Source organism: Mastigoproctus giganteus, chromosome 9 (assembly GCF_048544385.1).
Source record: "Mastigoproctus giganteus isolate SK-2022 chromosome 9, ASM4854438v1, whole genome shotgun sequence".
Taxonomy (NCBI): domain Eukaryota; kingdom Metazoa; phylum Arthropoda; class Arachnida; order Uropygi; family Thelyphonidae; genus Mastigoproctus; species Mastigoproctus giganteus.
In genome coordinates, this window is record NC_143583.1 from 193,031,457 (window position 1) to 193,053,829 (window position 22,373).

The window sequence follows — 22,373 nt, forward strand, 5'->3', positions numbered from 1 at the left end:
TTTCTGGTAGAGAGCCATCATATTCCAAATGAAAAAGAATAGAAAATATCAAGAAGAATTTATGAAGTACGGCTTTACTTAAAGTTTTGTTCATGATGGGCAACGTCCTTGGTGCGTAATATGTTACGAAAAACTGGCTAATGAAAGCATTAAACCTATTAAATGAAAAAGACACGTCAACACCATACGAGGTCTGAAATCTTTCATGAAGAAACACGAGCTCACATTTGTTGAGTATGAGCTTGGTACACCCAGGGTGCTGAGCTGGATACCATCATCTTTCTTTATCTTGGTGTTTCCCCTTCTACTTCTCTCTCTCTCTCTCTCTCTCTCTCTCTCTCAGGGCAACTCAAATTTTTTTCTGGCTGGTGCAGCATAAGCCTCAGGCTTACTTGCACCATATGGCTAATAATAATAATAACATACGGCAGTTCCTTGTAAAGCTTTAAGAGCATCGTTGGTAGTTTCATATTTAATAGGAAAACATTTGAAATCACATACTATTGCTGAATCGCTTATTCTCCCTGCTGCTATAAATATGATTTCAATTATACATGGAGAAAAGTACAACAATGATTTGAATACCATTCCTCTATCCAGAGAGTCTCACAGTGTATTACAGTTATTGCAGACAACATAAAATTCAGTTCATTAAATTTATTGAGAGAAAGTCCAATTTTTGCAATACAGTTAGATGAATCCACAGATATTTAAAAACCTTGCTCAACTTATTGTATAAGTGAGATACTGCTACAAGGGAGATATTTTAAAGAATTTTCTATTTTGCAAAGCTTTGGAAGGAAGAATGGCAGGCAAGATTTTTGATATTATAAATATTTTCTTTCAAACAAATACTCTAACGTGGAACAATTGATTTGCGATTTGTACTGATGGTGTAGCTGCATTAACAGAATAAAGGTTTAAAAGGCAAAATAAAGGATATTCCTCTATGGGTAATCAGAACAAAATGGTCAAGGAGTGACAACAACAATATCCTCTAAATACAGTTTTGAATCATTGCATTATACAGTACATAGGGAAGCATTAGTAGCAAAAAAAGTGCAAACTGATTTGCATGAAGTTTTGAAAGATACAAAAGTGCGATCAACCTTATTAAAAAGTAGAAGCTTAAATTAGCAGACTTTTCACAATGCTTTGTAATGAAATGGGATAAAACACTTCTTTTATATACCAAAGTGAGGTGGTTGTCCAGTGGTAAAGTCTTGCGACATCTTTTTGACCTCAAAAATAAAAATATGACATTTATTGTTTTTATCAGATAAAAATCAGAACTTTGCTCAATTGTTTACAAATCAAAAATGGCTTAGAAAACTTTGTTCCTTTGCTGATATATTTGAAAAACTTAATGATTTAAATTTCAGTCTTCAAGGACAGTGAGCAAATACATATATTAATATTCAGTGATAAAATAGAAACTTTCAAAGGGAAACTTAATCTTTGGAAAATTGAATTTGAGCGTAATAATACTGAAATTTCCTGTACTTTTCTGATGTTATAATATTGACATTTTACAATTTAGGGTTATCATTGCCACACACCTAACAATGCTAATTAAGAATTTTTCCAAATGATTTAATGTATCTCCAGAAAAAAAAAAAAGTTGTATTGGATTCGTGATCCCTTTGCTTTTGATATTTCTTCATGGCCCGAAAATATCATTCAGCAAAAGGAAGATCTTACCAACCTGTCATCTGACAAAGCATTATGTGCTCTTTTCAAGACTACTTGGGGAAAATTTTGGCTCTCTTCGAGACTAGTATCCAGAATTACCAAAAATGGTGATACAAACATTGCTCCCTTTTGGGTCTACATAATTATGTGAGATTGGTTTCTCAAAATTAACAGCTATAAGAACAAAAAAAACATTCCAGACTTGATCTAGAAGATGACATGAGAGTTGTAATTTCAAACATTGCGCCAAATATAGACTAAATATTATCGGTTATCCAGGCTCATCCTTCTCAAAATTGTTTTGTTTTGTAATTGTACATTTTTTACTGTTTTGTAATCTTAATTGAAGAAAGAATTTGATTTGTTTTTGCCGTATTCAATTAAAATATTTAACAATTAATTTTAATGCATAAATTAAAAAGGAAGCTATTTTTTTATTCCTTTCTCAGTACAGTACTCAAAATTTTCTACTACATAATTTATAAAATGCCATTTTCCTTTAAAAATCTGGTCATCCTACCTCGGGGTTTACATTGAGGGATCAATCAATTTTATGTTTAATAAAGGGAGTCGCTCTCAAGGTAGTTTCACCCTTAATGACAAGGGTGAAACTACCTTGAAATACTGCATCCAAATATGGAAATCACAACTAACCAAACAAACAAAAAGTCTTTTAAAGTCCAAAGATGGGTAAGCAAACCCTTAGCCATAATTATGAGAGCTTCCGTGGACTCAGAAGAGGTCCCCCATGGACTGGAGGCATGCAAATGTATCACCAATTCACAAATGGGGTTCAAAAGGTGATAAGTAACTACAGACCTGTTAGTTTAACTTTTGTTCTGGGGAAAATAATGGAATCACTCATTAAAGAAGCACTGCAGGATCATCTAAACAAGGCTGCAGTAATAGTTAAGACACAGCATGAGTTTGTTAAAAGGAGGTCTTGTCTGACCAATTTGATTGGGTACTATGATGTGGTCACAAAGGAACTGAATGCCAAAAATAATTTTGATATCATATACAGGCATACCTCGCTTAACGTAACCTCTGATAACGAAGCTTCGATATAACGAAGTCGGCAATTTCAAGCCCCATTTAACATAAAAAAAAAATATTACAGTTTAATCACCTGAAATCTAAACAAACTGAAGAAATTACGGAAACCTTTGGGGCTTCTCGTGGTTGGTTCGAGAAATTTAAAAAACGGGCCAGGATTCATAGTGTAAAATTAACAGGAGAAGCTGCAAATAAGTTTCCAAAAAAACTAAAGGAAACAATTGAACGTGAAAATTTTCCAAATTTGGTGTTCAGTGTTGATGAAAGCGGTTTGTTCTGGAAACGGCTACCAACAAAAAGCTTCATTTCTATTGAAGAAAAATCAGCTGCTGGGTTCAAAGCAGCCAGAGACCGTTTAACGTTACTCTTTGGATCAAATTGCCTCTGGCGATTATAAATTAAAATTGTTATTAGTTTACCATTCAGAAAATCCAAGGGCATTAAAAGGTAACATAAAAATGAATTTACCTGTAATATGGAAAGCAAATAGAAAAGCGTGGGTTACCAAGGAGTTATTTACTGATTGGTTTGTTAACCACTTTTGTCCTGAAGTAAAACGGTATTATCAAAAAAACAACTTTGAAGAAAAAGCTCTTTTGTTGTTGCTCCGGGACATCCTACTGATCTTAACACGTTGGACACATGCATTCCTGTCAAAGTTGTGTTTCTTCCAGCAAACACAACTTCCCTGATTCAACCATTGGATCAGGGAGTAATAGCATCATTTAAAGCTTATTATCTGCGTCGAACATTAAGCAATTTAACTGAACTAGAGGATACAGAGGAAATGACAGTTAAAACTTTTTGGAAAAACTACACCATTAAAATCGCAATTGAAAACATTGATAGTTCTTGGAAGAAGTCACTAAGAAATGCTTAAATCTAGTTTGGCACAAAATATGGCCAGAAGTTGTACTAGAAGAAGAAAATAACATCATCCAAGAAATTAGAAATTAAGTTATCCAGATGGCTCAATCAATAGGTTTTGAAAATGTCGATGAAGAGGATGTTAGAAATTTATTGAATGCAGAAGATGATGGTTTTTCAGTGGAAGATTTAGAAAACCTTGTTAGCAACGAAGACAAAGATAATGATGACGAAGTTAAAGAAGTTCCTGCCGAAAAAGTGTTAACAACCAAAGATTTAAAAAGGTGCTTAAATGACATGTTTAAATGAAAACGTTTTAAATTTTTTTAGTGAAAATGATCCTGATTTAGGAAGAAGTTTTATTGTTAAGCGATCAGTGTTAAATGCAAGAGAAAAAGAGCATAAACAATCAACTTTAGACTCTTATTTTAAAATGTGGTTTCACTTTGTATGTAAGTTGACTGTTTATTTAATAAAACTTTTCTTTGTTTGAAAAAAAAGCTTTTCATTTTCTTTACGTAGGAACGTATCCCTATTCTGGCCATAGTATTTTTACCTCTGAAAACGAAGTTTCGCTTAACGAAGTAATTTCGTGGAACGCATCCTGTTCGTTATTCGAGGTATGCCTGTACTTGGATTTCAGGAAAGCTTTTGATACTGTTGCACATGGAAGACTGCTGTACAAATTGGAGAGGTATGGCATTAAGGATAAGTTGGTACAATGGATAACGGGATGGTTGAGTGGGAGACGATAGAGTGGTAATCAATGGACACTGTTGTTAGTGGAGTTCCCCAGGGTTCGGTGTTGGGCCCATTGTTGTTTTGTATATTTATCAATGATATTCATGAAGGTGTATCAGGTTTAATGTCCAAGTTTGCAGATAATACAAAGGTTGGCAGGGTTGTTAATGACAGTAATGACAGTGTGCTACTCCAACTGGATCTAGATAAGTTGGGAAAATGGGCTGAGAAGTGGCAACTGAAGTTTAACATTGACAAATGCAAAGTACTGCATATGAGTAGCTATAACCGAAGAGAAACGTACCAACTCTGTGGTACTACACTCAGGAAAGTGAAAAAGACCTGGGGGTAATTGTGCAGTCAAATATGAAGTTCACTGAGCAGTGCAGACGGGCTGCAAGGGCAGGTCATGGAGTCTTGTCAATGATATATAGGAATTTTGCTAGCAGGGACAGGGAGGTGATTATCCCATTATACAAGGCAATGGTCTGGTCACACCTAGAGTACTGTGTACAGGTCTGGAGGCCTCATTTTAGGAAGGATGTATAGTTGCTAGAAAGAGTACAAAGAAGGGCAACAAGACTGGTGAGGGTAACAAAGGGATGCTCTTGCTCTTACCAAGAAAGGCTTAAGTTCTGCAAATTGCAGTGCCTGGAGAGTAGGCACCTGCAAGGTGATCTGATTGAGGTGTATAAGGCCTTGAATAGGTTGAGCAAGCTGAATGCTGATGGGATTCTTCCTCTTGCTCAAACTAAGAACCTGAGGGGGCACAGTTTCAAATTGAGGAAAGATAGTTGTAGAATAGATGTGCGGAAATTTGCCTTTAGCTAGCGGGTAGTTGATTGGTGCAACAGGCTTCTATATTTTGTTGTGGTAGCTAATAGCCTAAATAAATTTAAGGCCGAGCTGGACAGATATTTGAAATGAATGGAGAGGTGAAATGGGAGAGGTTTTTTTTTTTTTTTTGGCTGATGCTGCATAAGCTTGCTTTCTTGCATCGTATGCATCTACTAATGCTAAAATGCTAATGATGCGCAATATGCCTACTAAGATTAGCAAAAGGGCCCCACACAAGGAGAGACTTTGAATATGTGGGCTTGGTGACCTAAGGAGAAAGAAATGTAGAGAATACATTTCTCTACATCAAGCTGCTAATCATTCAAACAAATTGCCTGTTAAGAGAATTACAAAGCTTGTTGGATCAGTACCTAGGAAGGGAGAAATCGATTTTTTTTTTTTTTTTTTAATAGAGAATTTCTGTCAAGAGAATTTTTGGTACAAAACTAAGTCAGCTGACTTAGTTTTGTACCAAAACAACAACTATGACTGAAGATGACAACAATTTGAGAGTTTGAATTTTGCCTGGATAAGGTAAGGAAATAACAAAAACAAATAATTAAATTCCTTGCAAGTCTATTTTTTTCAAAACTGCTTATAACACCATCTTTCCTTTTGTAGCATATCAATAGTCTGTTTCTTTTCATTGGTTTTTTTTCACTGGCTTTCATAACTGCTAACAAAGCTTGTGGCACTTTACTACTTTAAAATCACTCTGCAATTCTTTTGTTAATCTGTTATTAACTTCAATCAAAAAGTTGTTGATATACATGCCTGAATTTCAACTTTTTTCTTTGCATATAAGAACTGCAATTTTCATTCTTGTTTTCTGCCATCCCTCTGCATTTTCCACTTCAATTGAATTCATTTCCTCCAATTTGACTATTTCTTTCATAACTTGTTTTTTCTTTTTAAGTTGGTTATTATATTCTGCAAAATTTAGTAATTTTCTAGTAATAGGAATTCATTCTGGCTTGTCATATTGCTGGAGAATCTTGCATGTAAATTCGAACTTTCGTTGTTACTTTGTCATTCATCATAACTGTTAGGAACTAGAAACAAAAAGTAGTTCTATGTCTGCACTGGAAGCAAAACTAGCTTTCACAATACAATCTTGGCTTATGTTGAATTCCATTAGACTTCCAATTGAATTTATTTATTTAGCAGAACATCCAATATCGATCGATTCAAAAAGCAATTACTACTTTTGTGACCTCTCTTTCTTAAAATTCTTTTATTGGGTTGCAAACAATGAAAATATTTCATTAAAAATATATATATATATATTATACATATTTATTTATATTTTGGCTGAAGAAAAAGTCTGCCTCCTTCATCATTTGGCCTAATACTAAAATAATCAATTAAAATAAATAGTTTTTAAATATAATGGTTGTACCCTAAGGCTGCAGGTGTTTTATAAATTATGAGTATTTTGTAGGTCTCCCTTTCCCGTAAGCAAAGTATACGAGAATCTCAACTAAACCTTACAACTTAAATATAATTCAGATATATGCACCAACAAATGCGAAAAGGAGATCGAAGCATTTTATGAACAAATTGAGTCAATGTTACAACTATCCAAGAAAGAAGACATCACATTAATTATCGGTGATTATAATGCCAAAGTTGGTGCTGGCGAATGTAGAGGGATTGTGGGAAAGTTTGGACTAGGCAGGAGGAATGACCGTGGAGACAGGCTGATGGAGTTTGCATAAAGATTTGAATTAGTAATAATGAATAGCTTTATCGAGTTGACCCCACGCAGATTATATACATTGAAATCTCCAGGTGATGGAGAAAACAATATTGTGAGAAATCAAATTGATTATGTCTTGATCAACCATTGCTTCAAAAATTGCGTGAAGCACTTAAGAACATATCCAGGCGCTGAACTGAAAGTGAAGTTGAAACTTATAAAAAGAAAGGGGGTAAGCAATGGATTGGCCTCCAAAAGTTAGAGAACAAAGATATAAATGATAGATGGAGTTCAATTAAAGAGGATGTACTTAAAGTGGTAGATAATCATCTGAAATGTGAACCTCAAAGCAAATCAGAAGTGGATGAAGAGTGATATACTGGAGAGCTAATAGAAAAGAGAAGACAGAACAAAAACAACCCAGCAGAATACAAAAAAATAAGAACAGAAAATAAAAGAAGCAAAGGAAAACTGGATGAGGCCTATATGTGAAGAAATTAGAGAAACTGGAAACATGATCAATTCAACAAGCATAAAGTCTTGAAGGAGGCATTAGAACTACACTTCAAAACTGGTAATGGAATTCTAAAAAAGAAGAATGGATTGACTGCAGTTTCAGTTGAAGAAAGACGAATGCTGGCAAGGATATATCAGAGGATTGTTTAACGATAACAGAAATGAAAAGTTTGATGGAGTGGAAAATGTGGAAGGACCAAGTATCACGGAGAAAGAAGTGATCTTAGCGATTAAATATGCTAAAACCAAAAAGACAAGTGGTCCTGATAAAATTCCAACAGAACTTTTTTTTAAAATAATTAAAGTGGATGTGTTGGTTGATCTGCTCAAGAAGGTTTATGACACTGGAGAAATTACCAGAGAATGGTTGAGATCATCATTAATACCCATTCCCAAATGAGAAAATGCAAATACCGGGTGGTTATAAAACAAGTTTCCCTATTCAGGAGACCCTAGTGTCGAAACAGTTTGAGTTAGTGCTGTGAAAATCAGTGGGTATGTCATTTAGGGTATGGGGAAGCGATTTGTAGAAGAAGAAAAAAATTAGTTCAAATTTCTGCCATCAGGGGAAAAATGGTGCTGCACATATGCAAATATTCAAATGACATCCTGTTAGATAAAAGCAGAAAGGCCAATGCCACCGTCAATAACCACGTATCAGAACGTAGGTAGTGGATGAAGTGGCAGTTGCAATGGCCTCCAGGTCAGAATGCGAAACACTGCCAGAGGTGTGTCAAGAGACCTGAACCTTCCTTGGTCTACTGTACTTAAAGTGCTTTGAATAATTTTATGCTGGTTTCTGTACAAGATTCAGGTAGTGCAAGAACTAAAGTCTTGTGATCAGCAACAACGAATAGACTTTGCTCTATGATTTCTGGCTTGTATGGAACTTGACGATACATGGACTCAAATGATCTTGTGGTCTGATAAGGCACATTTCATCTTCATGGGGCTGTAAATGTACAAAACTGCCAAATATGGGGAGCTTCTTGTCCATCTTCTGTGCATGAAATACTACTACAAAGTCCATACGTTACAGTATGGTGTGGATTCACAGCAGAGTTTATAATCGGACCACTTTTCTTTGAAGAGTCTACACCTCATGGCCCCGTAAGGTGTACGGTAACTAGTGCACGGTATTGTGCTCTTCTAAGAGATCACAATATTCCTGCTCTGCAAGAAACGCAATGCTTGAAGATTGTAGTGTTCATGCAAGATGGTGCCTCTCCTCATGTTGGTCAACAAGTGAAGGAACTGCTCTGTTCAACATTTGGAAATGATCGCATCATTTCTAGAGACTTTCTGCAGTTCTGGCCAGCCCAATCAGCAGATCTCAATCCCTGTGATTTCTGAATATGGGGATACCCGAAAGACAGAGTTTACCATGGCAGTATATAGACTGCTTGTCGATTTGATAGCAAGCATTAAACAGCATGTAGCCAACATCCCCAATGAGATACTATGCGAAACTGTGTCGCACGCAGTTCTCCGTTTTCAGAATCTCATCTCAAGTGAAGGAAAGTACATAGAATAATATCTGTAGGTTTCTAAGTTCTGATATCTAATCCTAAGTTAAGTATTTCATCTCATGTTTACAGTGCCAATTTCTCCCCTGGTGGTGGAAATGTGAACAAATTTTTTTCTTCTACAAGTCGCTTCCCCATACCCTAAATGACATACCACCGATTTTCACAATGCTATCTCTAACCGTTTTTGAAACTAGGATCTCCTGAATAGGGAAACTTATTTTATAACCACCTGGTATATGTTCTCAATTTAGAACAATTAGTTTGATGAGCATGCATTGAAGATACTTCTAAGGATTATACACAACTGAATTTTCAAAAGATGTGAGTATATACTTAGTGATTCTCAATTTAGGTTCAGGCAAGGACTGGGTACTAGGGAGGCTCTGTTTGCAGTTCGAACTCTTAACAGAAAGGTGTAGAGATGTGAACCAAGAGGTATACATCTGCTTCTTGGATTATGAGAAAGTCTTTGATCATGCAGAACATGACAAAATGTTCAAAATTCTAGAGAAGACTGGAATTGATGGCAAGGGCATCAGAATACTTATGAATTTGTATTAGGGACAATCAGCAAAAGTATACGTAGAAGGAGAAAAGTCGGAAGAGGTAGAAATTAAAAGAGGAGTTCATCAAGGTTGTATTCTATCACGCGTGTATGCTGAAGAAATTTTTAAAGAATCTACAGAAGGATGTACAGAAGGGATAAAGATTAATGGCAATACTGTAGACATGATCAGATATGCAAATGACACTATTTTGCTAGCCAGTTCCTGAGATTGATTTACAATCATTAGTGGATAGAGTAAGTAGAATAAGTGAAAATTTTAGTCTGAAGCTAAACATCAAGAAAACAAAATGCATTATGATCAGTAAGAAAGAAGTACGAACAAAAATTACAATCAATAATGAAGAAATTGAAAGGGTTAAAAGTTTTTGTTACCTTGGATGTATGCTGAGCGAGGACTGGGACCATTCTATTGAGGTTTGCTCAAGAACTGAACAAGCACGTGCTGCCTTCCTTAAAATTATGAATCTTCTATGCCGCAGTGTCCTTACACTTAGTTTTAAGAAAAAGAATACTGAGATGTTATGTCTTTTCTGTCCTCCTTTATGGAACTGAGGCACAGACACTGACAAATAAGACCCAGTTAAATGCTTTTGAGATGTGGTGCTACAGATGAATGTTAAGAGTGTCATGGACTGATAAGATAAAGAATGATGAGATCATGAGACGAATGAATTAAAAAACAGAAATAACTAACACCATTAAGGAGAGGAAACAAAAATATTTAGGACATATGATGAGGAATGACAAATATAAGACGTTGAAAATGATAATACAGGGCAAGATCAATGGGAAAAGAAGTTGAGAGAAAAAAAGGAAACCTTGGTTGGTAAACCTCAGAGTGGTTTCATCAGAGTAACGAGGGCTTTTTTAGGGCTTCTACCTCAACGAACGTCCATTGTGAAGATGACAGCCAACCTCTGCAAAGAGACAGTGGCACATCGAAGAAAAAATATAAGGTTATAACATAAGCCTGCAGATGTTTTATAAATGATAAGTATTTTGTAGGTTCCCCCCCCCCCCCCCTCATGCAACTGTCTGGCAGCAAAGTATATGAGAATCTTCATGTAATCATTGCCTAGTCTTATCTTGCTTGACCACACTGAAGCAAATTTTCCCTCATAAATATGCCAGCAATTTATTATGGGGATTAAATCTTGGTGATTTCCTAGCCACAACAAGCATAAGCCATGGGGTTTCCCATAAAATTCTTTGCCTAACTGTTTAACATTGAATTCTCATCTCCTACAATGTGGGAGGCAGAATTATGCTGTAATTGCAGTTTTTTGTCCCCCCCCCCCCGAAAGCTGTCCCTGATAACAGTGCAGAAGTCCCCCCCGTAAAATTTTTTGTAGTATTGTAGTTACAATTAACAGGACAAGGTGTTATACATTTACAAACCACTGGTTCAATAAAAATCACTGCTGATTCAATGCAATCTGAGAAATAACTTTGGATCCATGTGAAATTGATCCACATTACAAATTCCCCACTACTCGACTATACAATGTTTCCAGCATTCCCCTTGTGGTTGCACACTGCCAGGTGTGCAACCACAAGGGGAAGAAGAGTTGGAGGTATTAAGTTAGTTTTGTTACGGCTGTTAAAGCAAACAAAGGGGGAAGGGACCCATAATTTGTAGTTCTGCAACTGACCAGTATGTTGCTCCCACATGGATTTTATACTTTGCAACAGCAACGTAATGTTGTCCTATGGGGAAAAGTGAAATGAGGTAGTGACAGTGTCACTACCTCATTTCACAAAAAGTCCTAATAATATCATATATTACCATTGCCTTATTTACATGGACTGTGTTAGATAACACAGTCCATGTAAATTCTACATCTGCTGAAGCAAATTAGAAGAAACAATAGCAATTAAGGTGATTTGATGAGATTATAATTTATATAAAGAAAAGAAATTAAAAGCTTTTCATTTAATGTGAATAAAATTATCAGAGTGTAATAAGCTTTTGCTTTTCAAAAATATGTTGCAGTGAATGGATTAAGTTATCGCATCAAACCAAACAAGCAATTGTTAATGTGAACTCCAAAGCTGAAAATGTTAGAGCTAAATATATAGTTGCAAGCTATATGAAAACATTAATTGGAGTTTCAATTAGAAATGTACAGAGTGGCGAAATAGCAACCACCAGAATCTTAATTTTTCCTCGCTAAAAGCTACTAACAAGAACTGATAAGCATAGCCAATTTCAAAGGGAAATGGCTTTATTTTTTTTCAACCATTCATTAGAAACTGCATAATTACTACCACAGAAACAAATTTCCCTGCAATACAAAAGCATTGAAAAAAAATATATAAATGAGAACTGCCTAATTTTAGCCTCAAGACATCAAAGCATATGATTTATTTAGAGTACACACAAACATACTTGCAATTTAATCAAAAAAGATATCATAATTTGAAGAAGGGAATGTTTGCAGGCTACTTAATGTCAAGCTGAATGGGGAAACTTATTTATTAAATGGACAAAACTTGGGCCAATACTGATTACACAAAAAACAAAGTATGGCAAGATTTGGCAGTCACAGATAGAAACACACATTAATCAGAATTATCCACAAATTTGAAGGCTCCTTCAGGCAAAGGTGGGAGGTTACTCCTTTTAACATTCCACAATAGATGAGTTAAGTGATCTTTATTGACACTAGACACAAGCTTAATTAATCTTCCTGGAGCAGATTCCTAGAGTAATAAATTGCCTTATTTTCTTTTTCCCTATTGCTGATATACAACTTATAAAAAACATTTAAAAGACAAATACCATGTAGCATGAGCACTAAAACAGTATTTTCACAGGTCTGACTTAAGTAAATGCATTTAAACTTTGTTAATTTGTTCACACTACACACTATTCAGCAATCAAGGTGAAAAACATGTTATCACAACTGCTGGTTATCCACTGTTAGCTGTTTTAAAATATATGCTGGCCTTAAATGTACTATCATTTACTCTTCTTACAATAAATGCTGATCTTAAGGGTCATATCGGGAATTTTAACAGCCTGAATGCAAACTTGAAGATGCTGCTCTCATACATGAAAAAGTCCTAATAATATCATATATTACCATTGCTCCTGATACTACTTATTTTACCTCCTCTGAGAGCTCACAATTGTCCAAAAGTCCTTATTTTAAATACTGAAAAATTATATACAGTGGTGAGCAAACACCACTATTGCCAAAACATTTGGGAAAATGCCAGGGGTGTCCAGATCATCCACAAATCAGGAATAGGTATAAAGAGCATTCAAGAAAAAAGTATAACTATACTGACAGTAGAAGTAAATAGATCAATAAAATATGGTAGATGGATTAAGGCAGTGAGTGAGCTTTGCAAATTCTAATTGCACATTCTTAACCCAGCAGTTGTATCACCCCATCTTATAATGGGAGTGATATAATGTAGACTAAAAGGCCCAAAGTTTTAACGTTAATATTTGAAAAAGTATTCATTTTTTAAATTGTGCTTGGAGTGTACTAATGCTTAACCTTTAATCAGTATCTTGCAATGCTTATTCATTTTATTTCTTCAATTTTCTAAATAATAATTAAGTTTTGCAAATTGTTTTTGGCCATGAAAAAAAACTCATAATTTTTCATTTTTCTGAAAATTTATGAAAAATTTTTCAGAAAAATGTAGGTAACATAAAACTTAGTCCAACAAACTTAGCATTACTCCAACAAATTAAGCGAATATTTACAAAAAAACACTTTGAAATTAACTTAGTTCAAGGAAAAAAGAAAAATTTTTATAAATTCTGCCTGTGTATGTAATGAATATTATAAAAATGAAATAGTAATGTAGAATAATTCATATCCCTTTTTTTTTTTTCCAAGGTTCTTCTGACATGCATCATATAAATATTAGATGATTTACTATTTGTGGCCACAAACCCTACTAGAATTTCTTTTATTTTCTTTGGTAATAACTTCAAAAAGTTTTTCGATAGTGAAAATTAAGCCATTGTGTTTTACTACACAAAAGACTGTACTGGCAGAACACAATGAAGTAACATAAATGATATCAGTCTCCCAAGGTGCACTCAGCTTACACAAAGTGAAAAACAATATTTAAAAAAAAAAAAAAAAAAAAGCAGCCTATAGAGAAGACTAAGGACACTATCAAGATGGATTACCAAAAAGTAACAATTACTAATCCACATCCAGTGAATCACCAGTATTAAATATTTTTTCTGCTGGCTCTGTCAGGCAATGTAATAATACCACCAGGTTGAAAAATTTTATACCATAAGAATTTAGTTAAGCTTTAATAACCTTAAGGCTGGCATTCCATAAAACAAACTTTACCAGGGGCTCACATCTGGTGAGTATGGGCTTGGCAAACCCAGGGTCCTGAGCTGGATATCATCATCCTTCTCTTTCTTGGTGATTCCTTCCTTCGTTCCTTCCTCTCTCTCAGGGTAACTTGGGAATTTCTTTTGACTGATGCATTATAAGCCTCAGGCTTCCTTGCATCATATGGCAGAATTTGACAATTTGCATATAAAGTTATATATGCAAATTGTCAAAGTTTTCTACTTTCATCACTTTGCATTTCTTAACAATTATTAACATAACAATAAAACAGCAGTGCCATCCCACTTCCATAATGGGAAAGCATTTTCCCCTTCAGAATCTCAGAGTATATAACTGTAGGTTTCAGATTTTACAAAGTCTGGCAGCAGTGCTCAAACTAGAAGATTACCACTGTAAGCAATCATTCACTGCTGTTGGTGGCAAAAATGGTCACTAGGCCAAATCTAGTGAATGTCCTCGAGCTGCCCATCATTCATTCAATCTGAAAAAAAAAAAAAAAAAAAAAACAGTTTGAAAGACTAGTGATGCTGAGTGAGTCACCGAAGAAATTAGCTTCTACTGCTACTGTAACCTCGGTCTGAGGTGATACTGCACACAATTTAAAGTGAATTCTGGTGACATGACACAAACTTGGAACAGCAGTGCTGTAAAAAACCATTTGTTGTTATTGAGACATCAAGGTTCACTGTTATTGGCGGCTAAATGACATTCAAAAGGTCCCCATCGGAAAGGTCAGGGAATGACCACCGCATATCCCGGAGCAATATGGCCTTAGTTGCTAATGCTCCTAAAAACCAAATAACAAACAAAGCTAGTCAGTTTAAATCCTTTATTCACATCTGAAACAAACTGGCTTGAGAGTGATTCACTTGCTTCCAGTGTGCCCAGTAAATGTGTGATAAAAGGTTTATTTTCCACGCAATACTCCATGCGACGAGAAATTTACCAGGATTTTTCAATGAATGAACTCATGTATTGTTATTTGTTTGATAAAGTAATTTAAATAGCGATTTAATAAAATTCTATGCACTGATACCTCAGCTTAAAGGGGAGAAAAAATTAAGCCTGGTTACCAATTCTGATAAAAGCATTAAACATATATGAGTTCCACTTAAATTCATATTTCAGTCCAGCCCCCACACACATTAAATAAGAATTTTATTTATCAATTTTTTTTTTTACTAATTCCGAATTACAGCAGATAGTTGATAAAGTTTACTTTAAAAACTGAGCAGTAAAATGCATTTCCTCCAATCTCAAATTTTTAAATTGAGAAATACCATGATTTCCAGGTTTTAAAATATAACATTAGAGCATCTTCTTCAGAGGGGAAACTTGCCGAACTTCCTTAAAATAATCCGGCTTGATAACCCCATTGGTATCACCAGGCGATAGAATTACGTTATTTGTTGATCTATAAAACTTTAATCCATCATCCATGGCTTTCTTAACATTCAGTAATATGTATATGTCACAATTAGTACGCATTCCACTAATAACCCCAGATTCTCCAGGCAACCCCGGGGAAAAATGTATATGATTGCGGGTCATCCGTGACAAACCTTCATTACGAATTTTTTCCCAGTTCGAGAAATACGTTCCGTGTACAACAGTTTCGGGAACGTCGGAATAATCCAAAGCTATCAACAAACCTTCTTCGGGTATAACAATCGAGTGACCTTGGTTTGCCCTAATTTGAAGTGAGCCAGTTTGGGGATGGTTACGAAGGGTAAATCGCTGCTTCTCGTTAGTTTCCACTACGTTTATTATGTCTTCTACTTTGTACTTTCGAAACTGCTTTAATGCCAACACAGCACTTACGTCCAAAAATCCTCCATCGACCATACGTAGTCCTTCTCGTTCTGCTCCATGACGCAATAACCAAGACAGCGATTTAGAAATCTGTACATTGCAACGACTTCCAATTTTATATTTTCTACGAGTATCACTCATTTAAATTATATGGCGGACTTTAATCACATAAAATTAGGTTCCTACCTTCTACCTACATTAAAAAAAAAAAAAAAGAAAAGAAAAATCCACATTGGTTGTAACAAACACCGAGTAAGTAGCCAACAGTGGTAAGAATATAATTTCTAACCTCTTTCGATGGCACCAAATCCATTAACTTGTGTCGCTACCACAGAGTAGTAAGATATATTACGCTGTAGCCACAGAGAGTGGTCAATTACTCCCAGCGCCAATAGTTCAAGAACGTGAAACTAACGCGGCCATCACAACCCACAGAGTAGTAATGCTCACGCCCGATGCTAATCAAGTTGTTACTGTATTTGGTGTTCGTTGAGTTCGGTTAGTATTCGTTGAGCGTAGCAAATTAGTTTTACGGTAAACATCCAGTTTACGGGGGCACCTCCGTTCTTCGGCGAGAAAGAGAGAGAGAGGGAGGAGGCAGTGATTGGCAGGTGAAGGCACCTCCCACTCACTGCTTTCCCCCTCTCCCGCACGTTATAGGTAGATGTCACCACAGAGAAGTAACACTGTGGATGTCACGTACCATCACAATATGTTGGAGTTGAAATGAAGAAACTGCAACTGGGAGCAAAAAAAAAAAAAAAAAAATAGGTGAATATATATACAGTACAATTTTTTTTAAAAGGAGTGACAAAAATTAACACCAGCCACACCACTGATACTTCTCGCCCGTACATTACTAGACGATTTCGAGTGCATTAACAATGAGAATGCTCGTGCACGTCTAGAAAAATGCTTTTTTTTTTTTTATTGATTAAATTAAATCTTTTATTTTATTTATTTACAGTATTTAGTATTACTACTCTGTGGCTATGGTCCTTGTGATAGCAAGCCGCCGTTCGCAAACGAATCATAGATCACAATATCACTGCCTGTGATTTAGCACTGCTAAATCACAGGCAGCTTTGAACAGCCTGCTCAGTGTTGTCCTGTCCAATTCTTAATGTTATCAAGCTACAATGTACGTCTTCTCCCAGGCTTTCTTTCTACCATTCTCCCCCTCAATAATTAGCCCTGGAATTGCATATTTGTTCCTCTCATCAGGTGTCCAAGATACGCCATTTTTTTTCTTTGTCCTTTAGCAATTCACAAGTTTTCCAATTCTTTGCACCCTTGCACTCTCATTGGTCACCCTTGCTGTCCATGTTATCATTAGCATTCTTCTGTATGGCCACTTTTCAAATGCTTCTAGTTTTTTAAAGTTGTTAGTTTTCAGTGTCCATGTCTTGGCACCATACAACAAAACTCACCAAACATAACATCTCATCATCTGGATTGTAAGGTGGTGATTCAGGTTTCCATTGCACAATGCAGGTCTCATTTTAAGAAAATACTCCCTGGCCATTTCAATCCTTGCTTTTATTTCCATATCCGGTTTGTTTTTGTCATGTCCAACATTCCTATATCCTGATGCCTAGATATTTGATTTTGTCAACTCTACCAGCCTTCCGTTTAACATGAGGGGTGGTGTTGGCATTGCCCCATTTAGGATTATCAGCTTAGTCTTGCTGATATTAATCCTGATAATTAAATTCATTCTTTCACTTTCTTCGCTCATACGATTGAGGAGTATCTAAGTCCTGCATATTAATTGTACAAAGTACAGTGTCATCTGCATAGCAAAGGTTGTTAAACAGTACCATTGACAGATATTCCTTCACTTCTTCCATCTAATGCTTTCTTGAAGGTGACGTCCGAGTAACTGTTAAGCAGGAGCGGGAGAGTACATATCCTTGCCTGACTCTACGTTCAATGTTGATGTTTTCTGTGTTTCTGCCATCAACTACAACAGATGCCGTTTGGTTGCTGTAGAAGTGTTTGATTATTCGGATGTCTTTTTCATCAAGACGGACTCCTCGAGGATCTTGATGAGTTGGATTTGATCGAAAGCCTTAAAGTCAATAAAACAAAGATGGGCATCGATCTGTTGTTCTTTGCATCTTGACCTGGGTACAAAATAGTGCTTTGCTTGTACCCAGTCCTTCCCTAAATCCAAACTGCGCATCGTTCTTTGACTGCTCACAATTCCTGAAAATCCAATTTTGAATTATTTTTAGGAACATTTTGTGGACTTGGCTCGTCAAGCTGATTAGTCTGAAGTCTCCACAAGTCCCGTTTAGTTTTTTTGGAAAGAGTGATGAACGTTGATGTTAGCCAGTCCCAAGGAATGTTGACCGTGTTGTAAATTCTGTTAAATAATTCAACAAGAATGTCGGTGTTTTTCCCTTTTACATTGATTTAATCACCTTCTCCACCCCGAATCTTAGGATGGATGGCCCTACCACTGCATCGTTATTGTCATCTAGCCAGTGGCGTAGCCAGGGTAGGGTCAGTGGGTACATTGTACCCCCTGGCGCCGAAATTTGGTAATGTGGCACTTTTTAGCATGTCCAGTTTTTCTGATTCTTCCATGATATTCTCACCTTCAGATTGAATTTGGCTGTATTAAAAGTACCAAGACACTCTAATGCAGATATTGATTCAGACTACAATCCAATCATAACCGAGATCAGACAAAAATTTAAGGCTACTAGGAGAAAGCAGCCAATTAAGAAAGTTTACTTCGAGTTAAAAAGTTAAAGTTAAAAAATTCAGAAACGTGTCAATTAACGAAGACATGCCTTAACGAAAGAATGTACCACATCCATAGGCAGGAGGAGAGGGGAGTGGAAGATCTTTGGAACAGTTTTAAATCTGTTTTGACTGAAACGAACTCTGAATTTCTAGGTTATAGAAAATGTCTAAAGAAGGACTGGACAGAGCATTTAACAACTGCAATGCACTCTGAATCAATATCTGCATTAGAGTGTCTTGGTACTTTTAATAGTGCTCCAGAAACTCTGATTGATCATGATATAATCAATTTGGTTTCTGACCACGTTTTGTGTATTGTCTGGGGGCGACTTCCATGTACTACTGCTCTGTAGGCAGTAGCGTAGAAAGGCATTGGCATTGAGGCAGGTGCCAAGGGCGACGGTATCAGAAGGGCGCACTGACAGGCCACATCAGTTTCGTGTCAAGCTATTTCGACACCCGAGGATTGCTGACGAAATGGCGCCCCTAGATGATGTCGCATTAGGATGAGAGCAGAGGGCGTGATGAAAATTAATTTTTGCCAAACGTTTTCAGAGGGCGATTTAAGCCTACATGCATCCTTAAATCTGAATACATACTGCATAGCAGCTTAGCTCTATTTGACATTCAAACCTTAACTCTGAAGGGACCAATCAAGCGAACGCTTCATCAGCGCATGCTCGAATGGTTCGCAATTCATGCATTGTGTACGTTCTACGATACTGAATAAGTTAGAGCTAATAAATAATGTGCGTTTTTGCTTGCTATATAAACAGGTAATCGTGAATATTGTGATTTATAATTTAAATAAAACAACAAAAGCCCAATTAATTTTAGAAATGCCACCAAAGAAAAAAAGCGAACATCAGTACACGAACATGGGTTGAGCACGCTGAATTAAGAAAAGACAGATGTAGATTAGATGTGCGGAAATTTGCCTTTAGCCAGCGGGTGGTTAATTGCTGGAACAAACTTCCATCTGTCGTTGTGGAAGTTGATAGGTTGAATAAATTTAAGGAGGAACTGGACGGGCATTTGGAGGGAATGGTGTGATTTTTTTTTTTTTTTTTTTTCTGGCTGATGCTGCATAAGCTCATACACTTGCTTTCTTGCATCAAATGCCACTGCTACTACTACCGCGTATAAATACTACATAACCCCAGGGGCTCACATCTGGGAGTGTGGGCTTGGCACACCCAAGGTCCTTTGCTGAATATCATCATTCTCTTTCTTGGTGATTCCTTTCTACTTCTCTTTCTCTCTCTCAGGGTAACTCGGGAATTTTTTTTTTTTTTTTTTTTTTTGGCTGGTGCAGGTAAGCCTTAGGTTTCCTTGCACCATATGGCTTATAATAATAACAAAAAAACAAAACAAAAATATTCCGCTAGCTTACAAAATTGGCTTATAATGAGCCGCTCCAAACCCGAAAGTGACAACGAAAACGAACATAGTTCAATGAGGATGAAACAAATGATGATGCAATTCGATATTGTCACTAGTTCCTAAATTTGAATTTTTTTTTTTTGAAACTGTTCAAAATGTCAGAGTCACTCGGATATTCAACAACTGTAACAGAATTAGGGGAAATTTACGGCAATGTTTGTATGAAACAGTACATGGACACTTGGGATAAAGAAAACACTCTGTCAACGCATAGTGGTATCAAGGATTTATTATACACATTTGCCTCCACATTCATACAGACATAAGAGATGCACACGTAAGAAATACGTAACATGGAAACTCAAGATGCTCTCCATACTATCGAGCCAGAATAATTCCAGAACTGCTAACAGCAATTATATCAACAGCAGTGGCAAAAGTACACTGCTGCTCAGAGAGAGAGAGAATCTCGAACAGGGTGCTCACAGTAGAAAGAATGGATACATAGAAACTAGTTGATGAGCTTGACTTCTCGGTTTGTGGGACAGGTAGTTGGATACGTTTTACGGGTACCATTAATGTTGCATATGGCGAATTAAGAGCTACATCTCTTAATTCGCTCTTAGCAACAGCACTGTTGCCTAAATTGCTTGAAGGCCAGAGGTGCGAACAATGCGTACCCAGTTGTCTCTCATAATCCATCGTTAAATTGAATATTTTCTTCGTTCTACGGAAACTATTTTAAATGTAATTACCAGGGGAAACTCGAAAAATTTCGCTATAAAGAAGTTCGTTAAACAGAGTATAGTGTTTGTGGAAGGTGCCACAAGTGGTTTCCCACATCTGCGCCATAGTACTTTGTGAAGAGGTACAGAATCTCTGTAAAGGCCAGAAAAGTTTAATGTCCAGTTTGTGTCAAAGTACTGTTATGTTCTGTAGCCTTGCCTTTGGCTGCTTTCCTACTTGGCTGCTAGTAGGACCCCACGTTGCCCGCCACCACAGCTGAGAGGTGAGCCAGGCTGCCCATCATAATCTGTTCGTTAAACAGGGGTCCGGCTGTACTTATTATTATAATAATTTTACCAATTATTCAAAAAAAAAAAAAAAAAAGGCGCGTAGCCACAAATTTATCAAGGGCGTCAAAAACCTAGCTACGCCTCTGTCTGTAGGTATCACAATTTCCAGCAGTGACATAGAAGCTGAAATCATGGCAATAGTTAAAGTGCAGGGTTAAACTGTAGGAACCTGGCCCATTAACTAATAAAAAAATAAATAATAAATATAATCTATACAGTAAAAGCTCTTAACTAGCACTTCGGCAAATGGAAAACTCTAACACGGCATATCGTATATAAACAAAATGTTCTTGGAGTGGGATTTATCCCCTGCGTTGGTGAGCTATGACGGTCGATCTCCCTCTACCCCCCTTTTTTGGAGTAAAATAAAATAAATAATGTTCATTTATCCTCTGGACGGCTGAAAATCACAAGAGTTTATAACTTTGTTTGTAATTGTTCATAATACGTTCAAATAAATATGTGGTACTCCTTTACTTTAGAGTCACTAAACATGGTTAACTCGCAAGTCACTGCCAGCTCCAACATGTCGTGAATCTTATTCTAACGAAGCAGTTCCAACTTGTCACCGAACCTATAATTCTGATGGAGTATGCACAATGCTTGCTGTATTTGATTACACAGCATTCAAAATAAGATCTTTCAGTAATTTTTTTATATACTTTTAAACTGTTTTCTAAAAGAATTTAAAATTTTTGTTATTCTTCAGTTTATGGGTGCACCTCCAGAGGAAGTGGCTTCTTTTGCTTGAATCCGTCCCAAATCACTGGCATAAACTAACATAACATTTTTTCATTAGCCAAAAATGAAAGTATATTAAAAACCCACACTTCTTTTGCTTGAATCCATCCTGAATTTAGCCATGCCTGCAACTCCAGATTATGGGTGAAAAGTACTCATAATCTGGAGTTCTGCCTAATTTTCTCCATTTTCGGAAAGAATAATGAAACCTGAGAACTTTCAGTAATTTTTGTACACTTTTAACGTGTTTTCTGAAATAATTAAAAATAATTTTCTACATTTGAGATTACCTAAAAAAATCATAAAATACAAATTGTTGTGGATTTCATTTTCATTTCCTTGTAAGAAAACGGAAGTAAAGGAAAGCTATGAATGCAAGAAAATGTACAAGACACACTTACCTTTCAATCAGTGGTGTAGCCAGGATTTTTTGTCAGCAGGTGCATTCACAAAAAAGGTGCCAATTGCCTGATGCAAACCTACCTGTTATTTTTGGTTTTGGGAATACAATGTACATGTTGATGCAAGCCTGGCGACACCACCGCTTTCAATCCTTCGCAGGAAAAACCAAACGACACAATACATGAAAATGTCTTCAAAATGAAACTTGTGTAATTAGCTATTCAGGGCATGTGCAAGATTATCACTTGAGATATGGTTTTTTTGATAAAGGTATTACTGTATTTTTGGACAGTTTAATATATATACACTAAGTCACCACTGAATTATGACCAACCCTATGAAAACTGAATGCGACCCATTGAC

The 22,373-nt window shown here is 36.2% G+C and overlaps 2 protein-coding genes across 2 annotated transcripts in view; both read right to left on the bottom strand.

Moving 5' to 3' along the window:
- Nucleotides 1-15,109: 15,109 nt before the first annotated feature.
- Tpt (tRNA 2'-phosphotransferase) lies at nt 15,110-16,233 on the bottom strand. The gene has a single exon (XM_090381181.1). It carries the CDS (start codon nt 15,793-15,795, stop codon nt 15,151-15,153), a length of 645 nt encoding a protein of 214 aa, XP_090237307.1. The 5' UTR covers nt 15,796-16,233; the 3' UTR covers nt 15,110-15,150.
- Nucleotides 16,234-17,504: 1,271 nt separating this feature from the next.
- Nucleotides 17,505-22,373, bottom strand: part of LOC150080985 (kelch-like protein 10) — a 132,744-nt gene continuing 127,875 nt past the window's right edge. Inside the window, exon 8 of the mRNA XM_090380875.1 lies at nt 17,505-17,725. Within this exon, the coding sequence (XP_090237001.1) occupies nt 17,505-17,725 (221 nt within the window). The remainder of the gene's footprint in view (nt 17,726-22,373) is intronic.